Source organism: Hippocampus bargibanti, linkage group LG22, assembly GCF_051943395.1.
Source record: "Hippocampus bargibanti isolate YZ-2025 linkage group LG22, ASM5194339v1, whole genome shotgun sequence".
Taxonomy (NCBI): domain Eukaryota; kingdom Metazoa; phylum Chordata; class Actinopteri; order Syngnathiformes; family Syngnathidae; genus Hippocampus; species Hippocampus bargibanti.
The window spans coordinates 5,995,091-6,020,629 of NC_142755.1; the positions used below are offsets into that span (position 1 = coordinate 5,995,091).

General features: G+C 38.4%; 2 protein-coding genes across 2 annotated transcripts in view; one reads left to right on the forward strand and one right to left on the reverse strand.

Annotated features, from left to right (window-relative positions):
- gnptab (N-acetylglucosamine-1-phosphate transferase subunits alpha and beta) overlaps positions 1-24,921 on the reverse strand; it is a 66,558-nt gene extending 41,637 nt beyond the window's left edge. The window contains exons 1-2 of the mRNA XM_088988416.1: positions 24,885-24,921; positions 23,598-23,644 (exon numbers count right to left, since the gene is read on the reverse strand). The gene's annotated coding sequence lies outside the window, so the exon portion shown is untranslated. The remainder of the gene's footprint in view (positions 1-23,597; positions 23,645-24,884) is intronic.
- Positions 2,277-7,599, forward strand: LOC148881797 (uncharacterized). The gene is made up of 2 exons (XM_088988426.1): positions 2,277-2,741; positions 5,814-7,599. The coding sequence occupies exons 1-2, from the start codon at positions 2,615-2,617 to the stop codon at positions 7,472-7,474; spliced, it is 1,788 nt and encodes a 595-aa protein (XP_088844552.1). The 5' UTR covers positions 2,277-2,614; the 3' UTR covers positions 7,475-7,599.
- Positions 24,922-25,539: the final 618 nt, after the last annotated feature.

The window sequence follows — 25,539 nt, forward strand, 5'->3', positions numbered from 1 at the left end:
TAATCATCACACGACTATGTTCTGCCCTCTGCGGGCTTCTAGACGTGACAAATTTTCTATCGATCAATGGCTGTTTTATTTTAAGATACTGTAAAGGTGGTTCTTTAACAAAAATGAGACGACGTTGCCCTCTTATGGACGAAGGACGGAACGTACCCGAAGGCGGAAGGCAATGGTGATGTTACTTCCGTCCGAATGACTTTACCACCATTTGTCCAACCGAGGTCACTGTTGCACCGATAAATTGTCGTCAGTAATGAATGTTTGTTGACGCCAGAACGAAAGTGCGTAATTTAACCAAATCAGTCTTTTTTTTCGTGGTGGCGTCTATTTTTATTCACTGTATTCTGTTTTTTTTTTAAAGGGAGCAATCGGTAATCGTAACTATGTTGTCCATCAAGCGTTGTGTGAGAATGCCCCTCACCTGTATTCAATTAACTTATTAAGCGCATGGCCTGAGTCGCTGTATATTTTTAAAGTGGCACTTTTCGTGGTCAATGAAAAGAAATTGATCCCATGTTTACGCATTTAAAAAAAATAGATTCGTCTATTATGGATGTGACTCATTGAATGCATGTACATATTCACAAAAAATATATATTCTCAAAGCGTCTCGACGTCCTCTTTACCAGGGACAAAGTCTCTATTTACTAGCAAACTGCTTATTATCAATCATATCAAGTAACATTTCTTGAATTTCATATGTTAAAATAAAAGTTGCTTGAGTACAATATTTACCTCCATGAAAACGTGGGAGTCGTGTTTGTCAATCAACAGTCCAGCTTTTGATGACATCATTTCCGCTATTGTCTTCTTTGTATAGAATGCATCCCATGAAGTTCGCCCTCTGTTGTACAATTGTAGAATGACATCTGCTTTCAAAAACATTTCTGGATAAAACACAAATAATAATAACAAATCACTTTTATTCCTTGGAAAGTTTTGTAATTGAATCTAAATGCAACCAACAATTTTGTGAGACTTTCCCCTCAAACTACAGCTTCAAAGATTTAATAGAAATATTTTCATCACATTTTTGTCCCATCAAAGATTAATTTTAACAATTTTGAACAGATGTTAACCTTCAATTTTTACTTTGCAAGATTTCCAACTCTTTGTTGGGACCCTTATGCTGTCAAAAAAAAATCCACTTCATCTCAGGGTGATAAATAATGGCATAAAATTGTATGTACGTGGATGTCTTCTTCTTTTCCTTTTCGCTTTTCCCTTTCTCGCTACAGATCACAATGTCATCTGCAAACATCATGGTCCAAGGAGATTTTTGTCTCACATCGTCTGTCAACCTGTCCATCACCACAGCAAACAAGAAGGGGCTGGAAGCTGACCCCTGGTGGAGTCCCACCTCCACCTTGAATTCCTCAGTCACACCGACAGCACATCTCACAACTGTCTTACAGTCATGACACATGTCTTGCACCGCTCTGACATAATTTTCCGTCACTCCAGACTTCCTCATGCAATGCCACAGATCTTCTCTGGGCACCCTGTCGTACGCTTTCTCCAGATCTACAAAGACACAATGCAATTGCTTCTGACCTTCTCTGTACTTCTCTATCAGCATTCTTAAAGCAAACACTGCATCTGTCGTACTCTTTTTTTGGCATGAAGCCATACTGCTGCTCACAAATATTCACTTCTGCTCTTAGTCTAGCTTCAACTACTCTTTCCCAGAGTTTCATTGTATGGCTCATCAACTTTATTCCTCTGTAGTTAGTACAACTCTGCACATCTCCCTTGTTCTTAAAAATGGGCACGAGTACACTTCGTCTCCATTCTTCAGGCATCTGTTCACCATCTAAGATCTTGTTGAATAACCCGGTCAGGAACACCACCGCCACCTCTCCAAGACACTTCCATACCTCGATTGGTAAATCATCAGGCCCGAGTGCCTTTCCCCCCTTCATCCTCTTCAGCGCCCTCCTCACTTCATCCTTGCTAATGCTTGCTACGTCTTGGTCCACAACAGTCACGTCTTATACTCTTTGTTCCTTCTCATTTTCCTCATTCATCAATTCTTCAAAGTACTCTTTCCTTTCCTCTTTCCATGCCTCGACCTGGACGGGTTGGGGAGTATATTTTTTTAATGATGTAAAACAGTAATTTTTGATTGAGCATTTATGTTGACGTTTTTCCTTCTGTTCTCCTTCGTGCTATTTTGAGACCGTTTTCATTCTGCCTGGGTGAACGCGTCATTGCCGGAATTATTTTAAATGCAGACCGCTGAATGTTTAGCATGCTTTTATTTCGAAGGATGTGAACGGCATTCACTGTGAAAAGATTTCCTGTATGCAGAGTATTCACAAATGCTGGCTTGATGCAAGCTCGGACTGCAGCCCAAAGCGCGGTGGACACCCTTGATCAAATTCTCACGAATTTGTCGGTGACGTGCTCAAAACGCCCACCACTATCCTGCTCGGTGAAAACATATTTTGTTGAAGCTCGTGGGCGATTAAAGTCGTTTCGGTGTACGTTGGATTTCTAGGCCTGGTTGAGCTTAGCCGAGTTTGCTAACCGCGAACAAAGAGGCCCTCGTGTTCAACGCATCGCTCCGCAGATATCGTAAGCCAAACATTTTGTAACTGTCGCGTGAACAATGTGCGCAAGAAGGACACCAGAAGACGAGAAGGACATTTGTGAAGAAAAAGAGGACCACAAGGGACAACCCCAACTGCTGGACGCCATTTCGTGGATGCAGCCAAGAATTGTTCTTAACAGATTAGGTTGGACCTTACTACTTCTTGCGCTAGTCATTCTGGCAGCAGTCCTAGCGTTTTAACAGTAAACAAAATGGTAACTTTTCGTAGCGATTGAAAGCACGAGAGAAACGATGCACATCGGTGTCAATCATTGGTCTGTGAACTCGACATTGTATTCTGCGCATGCTCTTAAAAATGCTTCACAATTTCCGGGTCGTTTCGCAGGTTATATCAATCATGGAATTTCCTCAATCGTGTCTTTGCCTCACACACACATTGACACACTCAACACTCCCACTCAAAACATGTTCACAATTTCATGCAGCAAACAAAAAGAAAATCAATGAAACAAGAAATACATTGTTGTAAAAATAAAAACATCCTACATGTTTGCAATACTCTGCATGCTTGAAAATATGTACATTTCTCCAAACAAATATCTCTTGAATCTTTCAAGTTTCACTTTGGTCACCGCCTTAGTAAAAACATCCGCAACCATGTTTTCTGTCGGATAATATTTTACAGATATTTTCCCTTCAGTGTGGGCAGACCGTACAAAGTGATATTTAATATCTATACTTCTTTGCCTTTACACTGGGTTTTTGGACAAATTGCCCTATCTATTGCCCCCTGATTGTCCTCATATATTTTTACTGGTACATGGTAGTTACTGCTGTCTATCCTTTTTAATAATTGGACAAGGTACATGCTTTCTTGAGTTGTGGCCGCCAGTGCCATATACTAGCTTCACAAGTTGATAACGCCACAGTTGGCTCTTTTCCATGATATAGTTGGACCTTCATTAGTTAGGCTAAAACAATATCCGGTTGTGCTACGCCTGTCATTTATATCGGCAGCCCAATCAGCGTCACTATATCCTTCTAGTCTTAACTTCCCTTCAAATTTTCGGAAATTAAGCTCTTGATCTGTCATACCTTTTAAATATTTTAGTAAATGTTTAACTGCAGTCCAATGCTGCTGTTTTGGTTCAGCTAGGTGTTGTGAGAGTTTGCTAACAACCCAGCTTAAATCAGGTCCGGTACATGTCATTATGTATATTAGGCTGCCCACTATCTCTCTGTACCCTTATGAGTTGACAATTTCATTTTCATTTCATTATCATGATTAAGTCATACACCCACACTAACAAACTGACCTTTTCATTTTCGGATTCTCTACAGTAAACACAGTAATCAGCATCATTTTGTATAATTCATTCTTTATGAGGTGATTATTTAGTAACATGTTCAAGTTACGCCCTGACTGCTTTAAGCCATGCAGTGATTTGTTGAGCTTACATACCAAACATTCTCCTGTTTGTGACCTGGTCTCAAAACCTTCAGGTTTCTCCACATATAATTCACAGTCCATTGGGGCATGGAGATATGCAGTCTTCACGTCCATTTGGTGTAGGGTGAGATCTTCTTGCACAGCCACCTGCATCAGTGCTCTAATGGAAGTCATATTAGCCGTTGGCGAAAATGTCTCTGTAGTCAATTCCTTCCACTTGACCAAATCCTTTTGCCACAAATCTGGCTTTACAAGTCTCAGATCCATCTGGGTTTTCTTTCACCATATACACCAAGTGACCTCCCACTGCTTGTTTGCCCTTCGGTAGCGGGGTCAGAGTGAAAGTCTCATTTTCTTTCAGGTATTCCATCTCCTCTTCCATTGCATTCGCCAACATTTTTGACTTTTCAGATTGCATAGCCTCTTTAAAAGTCCTAGGTACACCATATGGTATTGATGAGAAGGTTTCTTCAGCCGTCATCTGTACAAATTTGAAGGTTTCGGACGTTTCGCCTCCTATCCAAGAGGCTTCGTCAGCGAACTAAAGTCTGATAACTGGTCGTATCGGCCCTATTTATATATCCCTAATGTCCAGACATGGTGGCGCCGGACACAGCTATGATAGGTCCCTACTCTCAGGTTGGGGGGGAGCAGAGGACCACTCCCTGTGGCCCCACTGATTGTTCCTACATTCCTGACTAACGACTGGCCTATTTCTCCCACTCCCACCGGTATCACCTCATCAGCATTACGAATGTTGCCTAACCTGTGTTGCTTCAGCAGGCTATTGTATGAACGATCCAAATTTAACCTCACCCCACCAGACCGGTTTAATGAAGGATTTTGTTGTTTTATAAGAATTGCTTCTTTTACCCTCCTTTCAAACCATCTATGTTCTTTTGCTAAGATTTTAACCTCATTGTCATCAAATGAGTGGTTGCTAGCTTTTAGGTGCAAATGTACTGCCGATTGAGGCCCACTTGTATTATCCCTGCGATGTTGATAAAGTCTTTTTTTGAGAATTAGTTTAGTCTCCCCAATGTATTTCTCTTTACAATTTTCATTCTTACAATGTATGGAAAAAAATTGTCAGACATAGATCTCTCAGAGACAGAAAAGGCGGTACTAACCATTTATCGTATTTATATATATATTTTTTTATCGCTGCGTACAGTCAGATTGATAAAACCCTTACATGCGCATGTGTGGTAATCTGTCTGCATTTCCGCTTGTTCGTGTTTTTTTATCATTTCAATTGTAGTCATTTATACAAGCAGCTATGAGCCAAGATTGACAGGTATGAAACTTAAACGAGCATCATTTTTTCCTTTTTTTGACTGCAGTATAATTCTAGGAAATGCTTGGGAGTATTTTTTACGAAACGACTGTAGTTTTCTTTTACTTTTGACACTTAATTTTTACATGACAATGATAATTTTTACATGACGATGAAAAGAACAGATTGTGTTTGCACGAAGAAAGCAGCACATCTGGAAAAAGCAGCACTTGTCTCAGTGCCTCCTTCATTGTCTAAACATTTAACACATTGACTGCGAGAATTGGAAGCAGCTGCCCAGCATGTCGCTGCAGGCAAAGGAATTTTTCTATGCCGGCATCATCAAGTCTTTTCAAAAATAGATGAATAAAATGGATAATTATCCCAAGAAAGAAAAAAATCCACCACAAATGCGATGCTATTGCATGCCACAATTTGAGTGGTAATTTGAACTAATTTATCTGTGGGTAACTTTCATGTGAAATTGTAACCCATAATTGCATGCGTGTCTGTCTTTTTGTGTCATGCAGACATCAGCAAAGATGCTTGTCCTGCGCGGCTGAAATCAGAGCCCTCTCACTTTCAAGAGGAAGCCCGCGACATGAAAAGAGAGGAGGAGCCAGAGCACCCTTGCTCCAAAAATGAAGACAACAGATCATCAAATGATGATGATCAAGATAAAGAGTCTGACGATGATCTGTCATGTCACACTGACAACAAACCCCACAAATATTCTCTGTGTGGCAAAACGTTTACTGATCAGAGTCATTTGAAAAAGCACATCGGTGAGAAACCTTTTCCCTGCTCAGTTTGTGGCCAAGGATTCTCGAGGAAGGAACATGTTAATCGCCACACAAGAATCCACACTCGCGAGAAACCTTTTTCCTGTTCAGATTGTGGCCGAAGATTCTCTGACAAGAGTGTCTTAATTCGCCACACAAGAATCCACGCTACCGAGAAACATTTTTCCTGCTCAGTTTGTGGCAAAGGATTCTGTCAGAAGGGCTCTTTAATTTCCCACACAAGAATCCACACTGGCGAGAAACCTTTTCCCTGCTCAGTTTGTGGCAAAGGATTCTCTCACAAGTGCTCTTTAATTATCCACAGAAGAATCCACACTGGTGAGAAACCTTTTTCCTGTTCAGATTGTGGCAAAAGATTCTCTCACAAGAAAAACTTAATTCACCACACAAGAATCCACACTGGTGAGAAACCTTTTCCCTGCTCAGTTTGTGGCAAAGGATTCTCTCACAAGGGCTCATTAATTATCCACACAAGAATCCACACTGGTGAGAAACCTTTTTCCTGTTCAGATTGTGGTCAAACATTCTCTGACAAGAGCGCCTTAATTCGCCACACAAGAATCCACACTGGTAAGAAACCTTTTTCCTGTTCAGATTGTGGTAAAACATTCTCAAGGAAGAGTCACTTAAAAGCGCACGAGAGAATCCACACTCGTGAGAAACCTTTTTCCTGTTCAGATTGTGGCCAAAGATTCTCTCAGAAGAAAACCTTAATTGGCCACACAAGAATCCACACTGGTGATAAACCTTTTCCCTGCTCAGTTTGTGGGAAAGCATTCTCTCAGAAGGGCTCTTTAATTTCCCACACAATAATCCACACTGGCGAGAAACCTTTTTCCTGTTCAGATTGTGGCCAAAAATTCTCTCAGAAGATACACTTGATTCGCCACACAAGAATCCACACTGGCGAGAAACCTTTTTCCTGCTCAGTTTGTGGCAAAGGATTCTCTGAGAAGGGCTCTTTAATTTCCCACACAAGAATCCACACTGGCGAGAAACCTTTTTCCTGCTCAGTTTGTGGCAAAGGATTCTCTGAGAAAGGCTCTTTAATTTCCCACACAAGAATCCACACTGGCGAGAAACCATTTTCCTGTTTAGATTGTGGCCAAAGATTCCCTCAGAAGAAAAGCTTGATTTGCCATACAAAAATCCACACTGGTGAGAAAGCTTTTTCCTGTTCAGATTGTGGCCAAAGGTTCTCTGAGAAGAAAACCTTAATTATCCACACAAGAACCCACACTGGCGAGAAACCCTTTTCCTGTTCAGATTGTGGCAAAAGATTCTCTCACAAGAAAAACTTAATTTACCACACAGGAATCCACACTGGTTTAAGTGACTCTTCCAAGGAAGAGTCACTTAAAAGCGCACGAGAGAATCCACACTCATGAGAAACCTTTTTCCTGTTCAAATTGTGGCCAAAGATTCTCTCACAAGAAAACCTTAATTGGCCACACAAGAATCCACACTGGTGAGAAACCTTTTCCCTGCTCAGTTGGTGGCAAAGCATTCTCTCAGAAGGGCTCTTTAATTTCCCACACAAGAATCCGCACTGGCAACATTCGTAATGCTGATGAGGTGAAACTGGTGGGAGTGGGGCAAATAGGCCAGTCGTTAGTCAGGAATGTAGGAACAATCAGTGGGGCCACAAGGAGTGTTCCTCTGCTCCTCCCAACCTGAGAGTAGGGACCTATCATTGCTGTGTCCGGCGCCGCCATGTCTGGACATTAGGGATATATAAACAGGGCCGATACGACCAGTCAGACTTTAGTTCGCTGACGAAGCCTCTTGGTAGGAGGCGAAATGTCCGACACCTTCAAAAAGTACAGATGACGGCTGAAGAAACCTCCTCATCGAAGGATCTACACTGGTTAGAAACATTTTCCTTCTCTGCTTGTGGCGAAAGATTTTCTGTGAAGGGACTCCTCAAAAGACACCCAAGAACGCCAGTGAGAAACTCATTTGAGCAGGCTTCATCAGGCGGATTGTAATTTATTCACATTCTTTTTCCCCTAAGGAAGATTGATTTTTTCCCCTCGGCTTTTAGTTATGGCTATTAAATGTATGTTTTTCACTCATTTTCAGATTGTTTTCCCTGTACCATCATTGACTGTACCGCACCCCACATGTTGTGAAATGTGTTTAATCGTCTTTTATTGGATATGATCCCTTTAAAAACATTTTAGCTGAAAAAAAAAATGTCCATTTATAGGAAGCCGATTTTAGCCCGAATAAACTGACCATATATAAATGGGTGAAATATAATGGTGCAATATAATGTACCATGTATAGCCTTTTGGGCGCAAAATAAACTACAAATTCCCACATATAGTATAGGCGTTTTTGGCACAAATAAACTATCATGTAAGGCAGACCTGGGCATTGCACGGCCCGCGGGCCACATTCGGCCCTCCGGGTGGCACTGACTGGCCCGTATGACAGACCAGGGCATTGTATGGCCCGGGCCACATACCTTTGGTTGACTCTGACCGCGAGTGTAAGGTTAATTGGAAATTTCAAAATAAACATACTTTTTAATTTCACCTCATTCATGGGCTAAAGCTGCACTTCTTTTATTCTGAAATTGTTTTTTTTTTAATTCACACACATAAAGATGTAATGCGTATATCAAGACATGCGCGCGATTGAATCACAAGATGACGACTTTCGCCCTCAATAATGTCCGCTCAGGCTAAAAAAAGAAAGGTAGATGCCGAATGTAGAATTTAACAAAAATTGGACTGCGAAGTATTTATTTACTGAAGTTAGAGGTAAAGCTGTCTGTTTAGTTTGCGGGGAGCAGATCGCCGTGTTGAAGGACTACAATTTGAGTCGGCATTACCAGACGAAACATGCAGAGAAATATAAAAACCTAACTGATGCTGAAAGAGCGCAGACATCGGAAGCTTTGCTAGCTAAACTGCAAACGCAGCAAGGCTTTTTAACCAGGCTTCATGCATCCAGGGATGCAGCAACCAAGACCAGCTTTGTGATATCCCACAAAATAGCCAAAAACAGCAAGCCATTCTCAGAGGGGGATTTCGTGAAAGAGTGCTTGGTAGACTCGGCAGCACTAATATGCCCTGAAAAAAAAAAGCGGCATTTGAGCAAGTCCCGCTGTCCAGGCAAACCGTGACAAGAAGGGTCGAGGACATTGCGGGGAATCTGGAGCTACAGCTGCAACGTGAAGTGCCAAGTTTTGACGTGTTCTCCTTGGCACTGGACGAGAGTTGTGATGTCCGCGACACAGCCCAGCTACTCGTATTTGTCCGCGGGATAACGCCGGACTTCAGGATTACGGAGGAGCTGGCAGCAATGTGGTCGTTAAAAGGGACGACGACAGGGAGCGATCTCTTCACTGAGGTAAATGCTTGTATGGACACGTTGGGACTGAAATGGGACAGACTGGCAGGTGTCACCACTGACGGTTGTCCAAATCTTACTGGGAAAAATGTCGGACTTTTAAAACGCATGCAGGATAAAGTGACTGAAATGGACTCTGATCAGAAATTAGTATTTTTACATTGTATTTTACACCAACATGTGTTGTGCAAATCAGTGCTAAAAATTAACCATGTTATTGATGTTGTTACTAAAATAGTTAACTTCATAAGGGCGCGGGCACTGAATCACAGACAGTTTGTCACACTTCTGGAGGAGCATGAGAGTGAGCACAGTGACATTGGCGATCACACTTCTGTGAGATGGCTCAGCCTGGGCAAAGTGTTAAAAGGAGTCTGGGATCTGAAAGCAGAAATCCAGGAGTTTTGTGAGACAAAAGGCAAGGCCATCCCAGAGTTTGCAGATGATGTCACTGCACTGATGAATGAACTGAACACCAAGCTGCAAGGCAAGGGCCTTTTTGTACATGAAATGCACAGCTTGTTGAAGGCTTTCATGAGAAAGATACAATTTCTTTCAAGACAACTGGAGAGCAACACTCTCACTTACATGCAAGCCCTGAAAGAAGTCACACCATCAGCTGATAACCTCTGCAGGTACTCATCCATGTTAGGAGCATTGCATGGTGAGTTTGCAAGGCGATTTGAGGATCTAAGAACAATGGAGGATGAAATGCACATGAGTTCCTCTCCCTTTACCTTCAGTGTGGATGATGCACCCAATGATGTTCAGCTGGAACTCATTGACCTACAATCTGATGGAGTACTGGCAGAGCACTTTAAGTCAGGATCTCTGCTGGAATTCTACTCTTCTCTCAAGGAGGAGAACTTTCCAAACATTAGGAGACATGCTCAGAAGATGTTCTCTTTGGCTCTACCTACATTTGTGAACAAACATTTTCAATTGTGAAGTTTACAAAATCCAGGTACAGATCCTCTCTCACTGATGATCATCTGTCAGCTGTGTTTCGCATCTCCACTTCAGACATTCAGCCTGACTTTGATGCACTTGTTGAAGCCCAGCAGAGATTAGATTTCTCTCACTGAACAAGAAAAATGAACATTGAAACACCAAATGAGTCCGTTAGACCACAAATGCAGGCATGTTACTGTAAGGCACCAGATAACAATGAACTGGGACACTTTTTCTCAAAATCACAGTTCAGTGACAGTCAATATGTTGTATCTTGCTTAATGTTTGGTGCAAAAAGACAATATTGTGATGTCTTTAAAATGCTCAGAACCTTTACACAACTATCCAACAGTATATGGAACTCAAAATGTGTTTTGAAGTGAATGTGACAGAATATGTTTACTAATATGAGTCAAATAGTAAAAAATGTCAATATTTTGTCTACCATTGGGTTGAGAAATTTGAATGAATACATTTTTGTAAGGCAACCTCATTTTTTCAGTTTATTTGGTATTTAGTTTCATTGCTTAACTTTAATATATACTCTTGCCAGCTTGTCAAAAAAATGATTATTTGTTACATACTGCATAATCTATCATTCAAGCTGCAGGTCATTGACGACTGATTAGCTGTAGATGAACATTGTCAAATGTGATAGAGATCAAGTTGCTCATGCAATCGGACTTGCATGTCAGTAGACTGTTTCAGCTTGACAGTTCATGATTAACTAGCAGTATCATGACCTGTAATTCTGATCAGAGCTCGACAGGTAGCACCATGAGTCTGGAATCAGTGACAGTCAAGACCATCTAAACTGAAGAATGACTAACAAATCAACTACATCGCAAAGAACGGAACAAACTAGAAGCTTTCGAACTTTGATGATCTACATGAGAGATGATCTTGAAATTCTTAGAGATAGTCAGACAGTATTCAGTTATGACAACTTAGTGATCATTTCTATGACATCTATGACTGTAAAGAAATGCAAGACCGAAGATCATGGAGACAGATACTGAATCAGCAACTAGATATTTAAGCCACATTTACGTAACGGACTTGCACACAACATGTCGACATATACAGTTGCATTAGACACGATGATCATAGTCAGCTGACAAGTCGATGACTTCGAACTTTTGAGCCGATCAACTAGCACTGTACATTGCATGCAGTTCGAATATAGTTCCAAAGAATGTACTCAAAGTTACCTACGACTTCGTACAGTTGCATAGCTTACTTCAATGTATAGCCAAACTATGCAAGAGCTTGCACAGTTGATCAGTAGTTGCGAATGAAATTCAATTGCATCACTAGCTTACATGCTGTTTCAATGATGATCTCTATCAAGAATGCAGAATGCACAGGCTTTATGCTAGTTTTGAGTACATGAATCAGATGTATCATTCAATACAAACAGCATGAACTCCACAACAATTGAATCTAGAACGTAACTAATGTTCCATGTTCAATGAGCACAATGCATGTACGATTCAGTTACAGTCAAGCAACTAGCTGTCAAACACATAGATCAATGTACTCGGACTTTTCAGTGTAAAGTCAAGTAAGCTTGCACATGTCGACGTAAGATCATTAGGTCTTTCATGGTCAAGTCACAGAGTCTAGAATGGACTCGAATAGTTCGAATACGTCTTCATGACAATCGTTTGAGTAAGAGCGTCAGATTAGTAGCACTAGTCTCAAATCTCAAGCATGCCACGTGATAAATGCAAGTAGAATCGGTCTTCTAACAGTGCATGACACTGAGCAGATTACATAGTGAATTTAATCCAGTGATCACCTGACCACAATGTCCTAAGTCAAGTGCTGAAGCGTTAAATCGAATTGTCCAACATGTACAGTTCAGACCATGATAGCAGTCTTTAGACACGTACGCATAGTCAATCAAGTTCATATCAAAATTTGAGCATCAAAGCTACGAATATCTGATCAGCTTTAGTTGAACTGACCAGTTTGATCTTTGTGACATAATAGTAGACGTATGACCATGACATGATGATGTACACAATCGGTTTGACACTTCAGCGAAAAACATTTGAAGTTTGAGGATTCATTGTCAATGCCATGACAGAGTTTATACATGCTTGATCACAATTCGATCAATACTTGCAATTCATGTCAGTAGAACATTGTGAAGCTACATGCAGCTTAGTTACATGAGTCGCTTAAGCTTGAACACTAGTCCAAGTATTAGTCATTGCGAATTGACATTGATTAGCTTGTACTATGCATTAGACTCTAGACATGATATAATTGCGATCATGTTTTTATGGTGACATTTGTCAGCATTGCGTGGTACAAGGTCTGAAAAGTATGATGCATTGATAATGGATAAGCTTCTAGAGTCATAACATTGGGTACATTTGAAACAATGTAAGCTACGTGGACTTAGTAGATTGACAGTACTGGTAATAACTATAATGTAGCTTGCTAGCTGACTAGTTTCAATTAGACTGTACATTGAGAACTCAATTGTGCCAATACTTTAGTTTTAGTGGATCAGTTCAATTACATTAAACTGTTACAGTGCTACAGCTGTCGTAAACATAGCACATTTGAGACTTTGTATTTCGTCAATAAGTTTTACGCAGGTTCAATTTGCAAAGAGTGAATTGGAGTCATCATGGATTATCGATATATTTAGCTACATACGTCCAGTTTAACCTGACAGGTCTAGAATTTATCATGAACAATTCTTGACGATTGATATAAACGTTGCATAATGAGAATTATCAAATAGACTGTACATGACTTATATCTAGTATTCACATGTAGTATTGATAAGTTCGATTGGTATAAATCATTATGAAGTCATTAAATATCGTACTTGATCAAGATTTCTGATCATGAGTCATCGATAACATTAATCTCATCTGAAATATTAAATAGTTAAATGACTTACTTCAGAATGCGAAAGTAATTGATGCCTTAGATACTATTTGAGCATAGATACAGCTACGATCAAGATTTAATGTTTAGATTCACTAACTGTGCAAATGTTCAGATTAGAGTACATATGACTGACATGATCTAGAATTGCAACGTAAGTATAAGTAGTTGTAGTTACATTATCATTGATTAATGGCTAGATATGCTAAATGAGTATTGCATAAATTGTAACGATCAACTTTAATACATTGAATATTAAAATTATATAGTTACATGTAAAGATCCTATGGATTACTTTATTGATGAAATGCAATCAGATATAGTATTGATTACACTTGTGAGATTACTTGCATCATACATAGTATCTAATAGCTATACGTATGTAGCTATCATAATGCTTGAATTATACTGAATGTACCTCTACAGCGTACACTTTCATATCTGAAATTAATTAGTTAGCTACCTAAATCAACCATTAACTTCATAAATCATCTGACAGTATTCAGCTATCAGTCATCTACTAATTAATAGCTACATATGTATATCTCTTGAACTAATTAATTTACATGAATGCTATCAGCATATGCAGATCAAGATTATCCTTGCGAGTACTTTCAATTGAAGAACACTTAAGTACGTATCATAGTCATCTTGCAATGATACTTAGACATGCTATAGTAATCTAAATGATTTAATTTATAGTTGAAGTAAGACCATTATACGTCTTGAGTCTTAAATTAATCACTGTACTATCATAATTTAGCATGACGCTACTCTTGTAAGCGATTCAAGCATAGTAATTAATGCTAAACTACAATCAATTAGTTAACATAGCTTTAGATTGGTATGAGTATCAGTCGAATGATCGTTATGTTACAATAAATCGATACATTTAACGATGTCTTAATCTATCAGTCTGCATATAATTGTTACTTATAAGACATCTATTACTATGTTGATACAATCTATTCATATTACTATTTAAATATGATGTAATGAATTCTATAGTACTTAAGCATTTTGATCATAGCTAACTTGGACAGTTTTTAATAATGCTTTTTAGGCTATCTACTATTTTAACAACTGTAAAACTAGTCATAAGCTATTACTAATAAATTGCATATATGTCACATAATTAGTAACATCTTACTGAATTCAATGACTTATACAATTCTTCGACATTACTTATAATAGTCATGTGATCACATTATACATTTCTGTAATTATCAATTGTGACTATTAGTAGCTTATAATACTAATTGTATAAATCAAAAGTAGCTATTTCATCTCTCTTTCTTAATAGATATCGTACAATTAATGTCAACATGTAACAAATTGTATGACAATGTACTAATACATCTTTGCAACATGATCTGTAGTCAACGTCAAGCAGATTAGCACTCATTATATATTAAGCACTTAATGTAACACATTGTTGACATCGCTTCATTCACTATTAGACTTTGCACTGATCTATGCATTAATTGCTTTTCAAGATTCAATTTATCCAATTTAGATTTGACTAATTTCACTCAACTTTAATTGGATAGCTACTTCATACAATTTATACAATTCACATAAATTACTTACGTTCTGTGATGCTCTACTTATATCTATTTAGCAAGCTTATCTTCTAGTATGACATACACTTCTCATCTTCAGAATTACAATTTCATACTGTTATCTATCATTCTCACTATTTGCTCAATGTGACATTCGTGCAAGCACTTCAGCATTCACTTCTATCATCAACTGCTACTTACAGACTTCATATACATTGACTCTCTATCTATCATTCAATCTGTCACATCTCTTGCTCACATGCAGTCTACGTTGCATTCTTATCTCACTATGATCTTAATATTTGCTACGAGTACCTTATCTTCATAACTCACTCTACTAATCTGTACTTTTACATGAACGATCAATTTTCCGAGACTTATGCATTACGAAGTATCTTTATCTTAAGATCTACATATGCATGCTTATGCATTCATACCATTTAACCATTACATTTGCTATCAACTTCTCTTAGATGTTTACATTTCGAACAGCTCAATAATTTAACTCATGCAGATGTTGTACATGTTCGCTTCACTGCGTCTATCATTCACTTGCATCTTTGTACAACAGTCTTAATCGAGTATCACGTTACTCTCAACGACTGTACTCAGCTTTATCTAGTCATAGCTCCCTGACATTTAGCACGTGTATTCAAGCTTATCAGTATTTAGTTGACTTATACTTACTGTCTGATGACGTTTACAATGACGTAATGAACTCGAGCATTATCACCAACATTGATATGTGACAACTTGTCGATTGAACATGACATCTCATGGTAAGTATTATCGATTCGTAGCTATGTTCATATAGCTTTTTACATGCATCTTGACTCACTTGAAGCAGTGTAACATATCAATTACGATGAGTCAACATGTATTCAATAGCACAGTAATGATTCGGAACATTTTTATACTCATGAAGATAAATGCATGTCAGAATATTCACTGAACTATGCAACTTACTTCATGTCATTTGTCAATGACAATTACTTAGTCTTCAATTTGCAATTTCTCTGAGTAAGCACTCGTAACAGTATACAATACTACTTGTTGAAACAGTTGAATACTGCTAATTATCTCATGTCTGAACACAATATATGTCACATTCATTATGGTGACAATTCCTTCATTCGAATATTCTGAATTCTATGCGTATGTACAATCATATCAGTAACTTTCCACAATCTACATTTTGCAGCATAATGCTATTGTCAAATCGTATCATATTGTTGAGTCCTATACTTACTGTCTTCAATATCTATTGTACATCATTTTCAGCTTCACTCTTAATCTCATTAGCTATCACTCAACTACTTCAAGTTGAGCATCATGTACATTATCATTGATATTAAGTAATCCTTCATTGCTTATCAGATTTCGTCATCTTCTTATCGACTATTAAATATCTAATCTATGAACTACTCTATTTCGTCTATCATGATACATTTCATCATTGTATTATTACATTCAGTACTGTGCAACTTCATCGATATGCTACAATCAAAGCATCTTATTGACTACCATACTTCACTTTCCACTTATTCCAATTTATAGCATCTTGATGTTACTTTAATACTTTTCATTTAAGTCACTTGTCTAGTACAGCTCGGTTATGAATTCATCACTTTCAGTTGATCAGTTGCAATGTGCCCAGTATATTGCCCACTGCTTCAGATGTCATGAGTCTTCATCACATTCAATGTCATCTGTAAGTCACTGCAATCCATGTACTTCTACATGCTTCACAAGTCTGGTCTTCATCGAATGTATCCTCTTTGTTATCTGACTGCAATGCTATGAAGCTATCTTGCTACCTTCACATTCAGTCGCTATCTCTATGTCAAATGCTTCTCAATATCAGTCTAGTCATGCTACTATCATGCATAGTATCATGTCATCTGTTCACATGACCTAGTGTCACTTGTCACTGTTGATCACGTTTTGCAAACTCATCTACCATTCATTTCAATTCATGTCTATCTCTGGTTTACTATACTGATTCAATTGCGCTTGCCACTGATCTGACTATGACATCATATTCTTCACTATCATCTTCCTCAAATTTCAATTCAGCATAGTTCATTGTACTCTAGTGTCCATTACTGATCATTGCCTACCTTACATGACTCTGAAGTTTGATATCATTCTATCTACTTGTCAAACTCAGATAACTCTTGCAATTTACATTCTCATGTCCTTGGTAGCTATTAGCTCACTCACATCATACGTTGGTGTAATTTTATACCCTGCAACTGATATTTCTAATGCTATTTACATGTCACATTTACTTGATTGCCTTCCTTAGTCTTTCAATGTATTTAAAGTCAGTTTTCCCAATCTATTCAAGCTTTCGATGCACACTTCTAATATCTAGCATTACTCGTTCGATTCAATCTGAAATCCATTGACCATTGTGTATGTACTGTCAGTGCATTAAAATGTTCTGAGCAGCATCAGCCATTAGTTTCACCTGCTATTATATTCTATTCATTCAGATGCTTGAATTTGAATGCTTAGTCAGTCTATGTCATAATTAATACATACTGGTTTACAAGATGTTCTAATGACATGCTAACATGCACATTAAGCATAGTCTGTGAAAGACTTTTATCTGCCTATTGTAACTTGAAGTGCATTATTCATCTAGCATTTCTAGATAATTCTATCCGATTGACTTAAGTCCATTTAGAATTCGACTATGACCAATTATGTAAACTGACATTATAAATTGTGTCATTAGAAGATTTCATAATCCATTGACATTTCATCTGTTAATCAATTGTACTAATCATAACTGATTTGGAACTTGTCAAATGACTACAAATTAATCCCAATGCATGTTATAATCATATCTGAGATCTGTATTCAATTCAATTCATATGACTGCAAAGTGTTTGACAATTCACATACTCATAGAAGACAGTGAAACTTATCTGTCAATTGCTAATTATGTCAATGAAAATTTTAATCATCCTGTCATTTTGCAACTCACATGTATTTACAAGTACATTAGATCTCTTGAGAGTCATCGAAATGATCACACTATGCTACATCGTCAAAGCATCTGTACTGTAACTGAAGACACATAGCTTTTCTGTGTTGTCATCAACATCGCCAATTAACTTATCTGAGATACTGATACTTCTAGTCCTGTAGATTCTTACAGTCCATATGATTCATTCCAGACTATGAACTTCTGACACTAGTCGCAATTAGATACGTAACTTGTTCTACTCATGTCAATCCATATTGCAACGTATCTGTCATAATTGTACTGCTCACATGGCCATTCGTAGCTCTCGAATTCTTAAGCACATCTCACTCATGAGTTGAAAGACCTCAACTGTCCGATGAAAGCACATTATCCAATCACTTTCGACCTGAAACCTTAGCATAAGATACTTCAATCACTAATTCAATCTGTCAACTTCTTAGCAATTCTGCTAACAGATTCTTCAATAGGATTAACGACAACTTCTGAAACTGATACTTGTCATAATTACTCGAAAATTTCAACTTGATCCACAAATCCACACTGATGAAACTTTTACCTTCAATTGCAAATTCAAGATTTCTATTCACAGATCAGTACGCAGAATCATCCTCGAATGCAACTTTTGAAACTTCATTCAAAGCAATTTGAGATTCACAAATCCACTGATCTACCATTCAACTTCATAAGGATCAAGACATTTCTAGTAAGTTCAATTCACAGAAGATTCTCTTCAGAATTCCAATTATATCATTGAAGTCATGTCAACTAACTGTAATTCTCAAGATTACTGGCTAATCGACTTGTTCAAGCTCATTCAAGCTTGTCAATCTCAGTATCTCACTTTGCAAATCTGTCATGAAGCTATTTCAACAAGATCATTAGCCAAAAGATCAATGGAAATTTTCTTCATAGAACTACACTCACTAAGTACTTCTAATTCCGATTTCACATTCTAACAGTCTAGTCAGTTGCTCAGGTTCTTGAAATCTTAGATCATCAGTATCCTGATATCCTACACTGTGAAATCTTCTGCAGACTTAACACTCAGGACTTATGCTTAGGCATATGCCATATAGTCAGGATTAGCCATCTGAGAAATTGACCATCAGTCTTCCAGATACCTGCCAAAACTTATCAGGATTAATCTGTCTATTCCATGATTTGACATCTTCTTCAGACTCCTAACAGACTGAATTGCACTTAAGCATTGGAATCACACTTCAAGTGACATACATTGTCGGTATATCTTATATCCATGATGCCCATTCAACACGTTCTATTACTTCAGTTGCATGTAATCAGAGACCTTTATTGATTCTGAAAATGCTGCATAAGGTCATGAGATTACCCTTATGCCAGAATCTGTAGCAGACTGTCTATAAGTTCAGATGTTCGCATTCAGACTATCCAGTCTTGATATGTGAAATTCCTCAATCACATGTGCATGACGACTCCTTACGTTGCATCTGAAATTTTCCACAATTGCAATGCCATTAGACTTACCTGTAAGTATCAATTACTTCTTACATGCATTATCTAAATTCAGTATTCCAAGATGTAGAATTTACTTGAATCGAGAATGTGTATCTTCGAGTCTAGATCAATTTTCTTCAGATGATGCAGCTTACAAGATAGTCGCAAATGGCCATAATAATCGCTGATATGTGAATTTAGAATCTGTAGTTCAATGCACTTGTATCCAAACTGCATATGCAACATCTTGATGGCTGATCTAGTGTTGCTCAGATCTAACACAGGGTAAGATCTACTGCAGCTATTTCGCATGACTTGTGGCATTGAATTCGATCAGCTAAGTCAGTGACAGTCGAACATACAGTAGTAATTCTGATCACTGATTGCTTCATCGGTAACGATTTATTTGACGACTCTAAGAATCTATAGACTCCAAATGCAGGTCCTTGACATTAGCGAGATTCAGTCCACATTTACACAGACCTAGATGACAATCATTGCAGATTGCTGTACGCAGATTCTATTAGGAAGTGCTTTATTTAGAGACCTAACCTTGACATTCGAACGACTAGCATGAATGTACATGAATGATTACACTGAGAATGATTTTGCCTATATGAAAATCCTGCACTGAACATTGAAATGCGAAGTTGATTCAGCTTGATACAGAATTACTGTGAAATCGATTCAGAGCGTAAGTCAGCAGATTGTTCATTACAAGATCTGCCAATTGCTAAAATAGCTGATGAAATGTACATGACAGGTAATTAAGGGCGAGCACAGTCGATCAGTTGGCACTGCTGGCATAGCACTGAATCAGAAGTTTATTGGCCATCTAGATATCACTGTGATAAATCTGGAATTGCATACAGATCTTGAATTTGTCAAATGCTAAGCTACATCATGCTTGTCACATGAAACTTGAATGCTGATATGGCAAGCAATTGACGTCTTAATACGTTCAATGCTCATCAATGCAGACTAGCTACTGAATTCTTACAAATTTAGCAACAATAGAATGCTAATGCATTACAAGCATGCAATCCTGCAGTATTCACTTGTCAAGTTAACTATACTGTTGAACATGATCATGCTGTCTGCAACTTGTGAAACTCTGTCATAGGCCCCTGTTCAAAAGACTGTCCAGGTGTCTGGATCAAAAACGCAAAAACGGGCTTTGTGATCAACAATGCAACAATGCTGACTGTCAATGGGATGGCGGGGACTGCAAAGGTAGTGATCAGCTACAGTGGTGCCGTACAATTGGATTGATCTACCTTTCAAGATACTTTACACATTTTTTTGTACATTTGAAGGAAGGACCCACAGGTCCATAAGAAGTCCTCGTGATGGTGATCTATCTCAAGCTGAGAAGATTCAGGCAACCAGCCAGAAGTCAAGCCTGACAGAAAAAACACAGAGCTTCTTTGCAAACGAAAATGACAAAGATCCCCACTTCCAAATCGAACAGCATGGAGAGAAAAAACAGATCAACACGCAAACGTTTGACTGGAAAGCTCCTTTGGGGATGAATTTCCTACAGTTTGCTACTTCTTTTAAGATATTCCTCAAATACATTCAAGAACTCCTTCAGGTTAGATCGACCTATTCCAATGTTGGATCATTTCATATCTTCAGTGGCATCCTTTACTTATGATTTAAAAGGAAGATGAACATCTACAAAGAGCTCCAAGAGAGCAGAAGAAGGTGAAGATCAGTTTTAATGCCATTCTGGAATACGTCAACAGGCTGTACAACCTAAAGTTTGGGGGCATGAACCGGAAAGCCATTGCACACGCTCCCTACATGATTGACAAGCTGGTGATGCAGGAGCTTCAGGACACGTGAGTGCAAGCAAGTTAGTCTCAGGCCTTCTTGAGCACTGACCGCTGAGGGTACCTTGCTCTTATGTCTGCAGATTCCCAGAAGAATATCGCAAGACCTCAAGCCAGCATTGGCGTCAACCAGAAGGCATGCAACTTGCCTTTTCCTACTATTATTTTCTGATGAGTGTCACGGAGAGTGCTAACATCTCAAAATTGTTTGACACTGCCGACAAGGACCACTCTGGTGTTCTGTCTGAGAGCGAGATTCAAGCTTTGGCCACAATGATCAATCGGCAGCCATTCAAACCCGAGGTGGTCTGTTCATCAGACTTTCTGCGACAGAAAATCATTGAATGCGAAGGCTGTTTTTCTGTGTTTACTTCTAGGACTCTGTGACCTTGAAGAATCAGTTGATCGAATGCTCACAAACTCTACCAAATGACGTCAGGGAGCTGAAACCCAGTCAGGTCTACCAAAAGATGGTCAGCATTTTGAGTCATAAGAAAAACCCGAATTAAATAGTTTACCTCACATGTCCAAATAAAATTGCAATACATGAAGATAATTCAAGTGTTTGTTCATCTTCAGTTTGAAGTGACCAAAGAACTCATCATGAAGTGCAAACCGATCATAGATCACATTCGTGGGGCCTTTTCAGAACAGAAGAAGTATAAGTGAGAGCTGCTCCGAGAATGTGTTGAGATCATCACCGGGATTCTTCTCTTGACAAGTCAATTTGCCAACAGGTTTCAGGTTACGGGGACGAAGGAGGTACATTTAAAAATGCTTCACAGTAACGTGGCTGAGGCGGATCGCATATTTGATGACGTTCGTAAACGGCCAAGGTAAAAAGAACCCGCAACGCATTCAATACCAATTCAGTTCCTGGCTTTTGAATGAAACGTTTCTGCACTTATTCCAACAGGAAGTTTATCTGCATGAATGACGACCTTGACTACACCCAAAGCGCTGCTAAGCAAGTGCAAACAAACTTGGTGAAATTCTACCAATCCATGTTTCCACAGCCTTCCCAGTTTGAGCTCCCCAAAGGCATGTCTAATAGGTACCTGCACGTGGACGAGCGTCTTTAAAGGACAACCGACGCGTCCGGACAAGTTGTGTCCATAATTTGTAAAATCACTTCAAATGACTTTTACTAAGGGTATTTTACAAAGATTCCACGGCATATAGCTATATTTTACGTTTTAAGAGTCACACTGAATATTCAGGAAGTCTTGTTTTTGAGTTGGTGACGATGCCTACCGTGACGTTACGTGTGGAACGCCCCTGGCCTAGAAAGTGACACAAAATGCATTTTGGGTACTTTGGTCTGAAACCTTTGTTTTGATCCGTGTTGATGGCGATATTAGAAAGAAAAAAACATAAATAACGCGATGGTGAATCGTTGTGTGTTGCACCAAGACTACTATTTCATACTAGTTGACACAAATTTCACAAAAACTCCACGAGCATTCCTTAGATCTCATTGAGTAACATGAGACAGGTGGTCAAACATGTTGCCAACACATTATAAGTGCCTTGCACACTGGGTCCGAGAGGACAGTAATATCATCTGTGCTGTATGTCATGCATATTAGCATATCTGACAATAAAGCTGACTTTGACTTGAGGTCTTACTGCTGCACATTTCACAATGTCGAGCATACTGTACATGGGTTAAAACACATCCTGCAAAATTTACTTTGAAATATCTTGTCACAGGTGTCACACAGGGTTCAATCCTGAGTCCAATTAGGTTCTGTCTTTTTATCAATGATATACCATGTTTGTTACAAGGCTGCGATCATGATGTACGCAGACTGTTTTTGGGGGGGATTTCAAAGATGGGAAGATCAAAGTCAGTTTTGACTGTACATTCTATATTTTTATAACAATAAATAATATAATACATTTCATGAATAAGCAGCTTTCAAAACTCTCAAGGACACTTTACAGACAGGATACATTTTTCTGTAGGTGAGCAGCGGCAGCCAGATGCGCTACCATTCACTCAACCAGGAAGTAACTAAAAAAATATATGGTCATCAGCAGGCACAACAACATTCAAACAAAGTAAAATTACTCACCATTTGGTGACAATGCTCTGATCTTACCTTGAAATGGGCATCGAACAGAAATTTAAAGTGTCCAATGATTATTATTTTTTAAATACACGTCTTTAGATTTTTGTAAACTTGGTGAAAATGTTATTGAAAGGACTCCCGTAAAGAACAGTAATTTGAACAATGAAATGATATAGGAGAACAGCCATAAAAAAAGCATTTGAGCTGTTGGAATTGTTAACAAATTACTTTCCAGCTTCCTGCCACTTATCAGTGGCGAAGCAAATGTCAGTTAATGACGTTATATGATTAACATTGTTACTTTGACTACATACAAGCCAAAAAGTAAATGGTGCTGTAATACTTACAGTACATTGTGATTGTGAGCCCGGTGTGGATGCCTTTATAATATTGCCTGAAAGACAAATGATGAACTGTTACACCGTGCCTACCTGAGCATTCAGCACTGTGACCTATGCTAAAAAAATAACACATTATTATAGGCACCTTTCAAAACTCTCAAGGACACTATTTAAAAGCACTATTTAGCAGTTCACCTGTGGACCATGTCTATTGTTTTCATTTGTCTTATCATTGATATCATAGCTCTCCTTTCCAACGTTTCACATTTTTAATGCAATCGGAAGTTGGTATTAATTTCTTGCCAAGCTAGCTAGCTATTAGCTATATAGCTAGCTATTTATTAGATATCCGTTTGCTAGCTAGCTCGCTTTCTATCTATTTGAGGCTGGTACGTGTGGCTACCGCTGCTCACCCGCAGAAATAAAAACTTATCCTGACTGTAAAGTGACCTTGAGAGTTTTGAACAACACTTATAAATGAAATGTACGATTATATATTATCAAGTTGCCCCATTGGCTGCTGCTTCTTTGCAGGATAATGGAAGCATTAACATCAATAATCATCACACGACTATATTCTGCCCTCTGCGGGCTTCTAGACGTGACATATTTTCTATCGATCAATGGCTGTTTTATTTTAAGATACTGTAAAGGTGGTTCTTTAACAAAAATGAGACGACGTTGCCCTCTTATGGACGAAGGACGGAACGTACCCGAAGTCGGAAGGCAATGGTGATGTTACTTCCGTCCGAATGACTTTACCACCATTTGTCCAACCGAGGTCACTGTTGCACCGATAAATTGTCGTCAGTAATGAATGTTTGTTGACGCGAGAACGAAAGTGCGTAATTTAACCAAATCAGTCTTTTTTTTCGTGGTGGCGTCTATTTTTATTCACTGTATTCTGTTTTTTTTAAAGGGAGCAATCGGTAATCGTAACTATGTTGTCCATCAAGCGTTGTGTGAGAATGCCCCTCACCTGTATTCAATTAACTTATTAAGCGCATGGCCTTAGTCGCTGTATATTTTTAAAGTGGCACTTTTCGTGGTCAATGAAAATAAATTGATCCCATGTTTACGCATTTAAAAAAAATAGATTCGTCTATTATGGATGTGACTCATTGAATGCATGTACATATTCACAAAAAATATATATTCTCAAAGCGTCTCGACGTCCTCTTTACCAGGGACAAAGTCTCTATTTACTAGCAAACTGCTTATTATCAATCATATCAAGTAACATTTCTTGAATTTCATATGTTAAAATAAAAGTTGCTTGAGTACAATATTTACCTCCATGAAAACGTGGGAGAGTCGTGTTTGTCAATCAACAGTCCAGCTTTTGATGACATCATTTCCGCTATTGTCTTCTTTGTATAGAATGCATCCCATGAAGTTCGCCCTCTGTTGTACAATTGTAGAATGACATCTGCTTTCAAAAACATTTCTGGATAAAACACAAATCACTTTTAGTCCTTGGATAATTTTGTAATTGAATTCAAATGCAAACAACTATTTTGTGAGACTTTCCATCAAAGATTAATTTTAACAATTTTGAACAGACGTTAACTTTCAATTTGTACTTTGCAAGATTTCCAACACCTTTATGCTGTCAAAAAAATCCACTTCATCTCAGGGTGATAAATAATGGCATAAAATTGTATGTACAATCAAATAAACTGAATGTAAAAATCACCGATTCCACACAATTTCATTGAAGAACACTCAAAATGAAAACTGTATTTGAACAAAACAAAATCACATTTACTCAAAAAAAAACAACACGTCTATTTCACCCATATAATGGGGAATAAGTCAACACAACATTCAAAGAGAAACCAAAACACCAATTATCCGATTCAAATTTCCAAACAAGGGTCGCATTTTTCCATTGATTTTATTTTGAAATCTAACATCGGATCAGAACGACATTCCCATTGTTCGATAC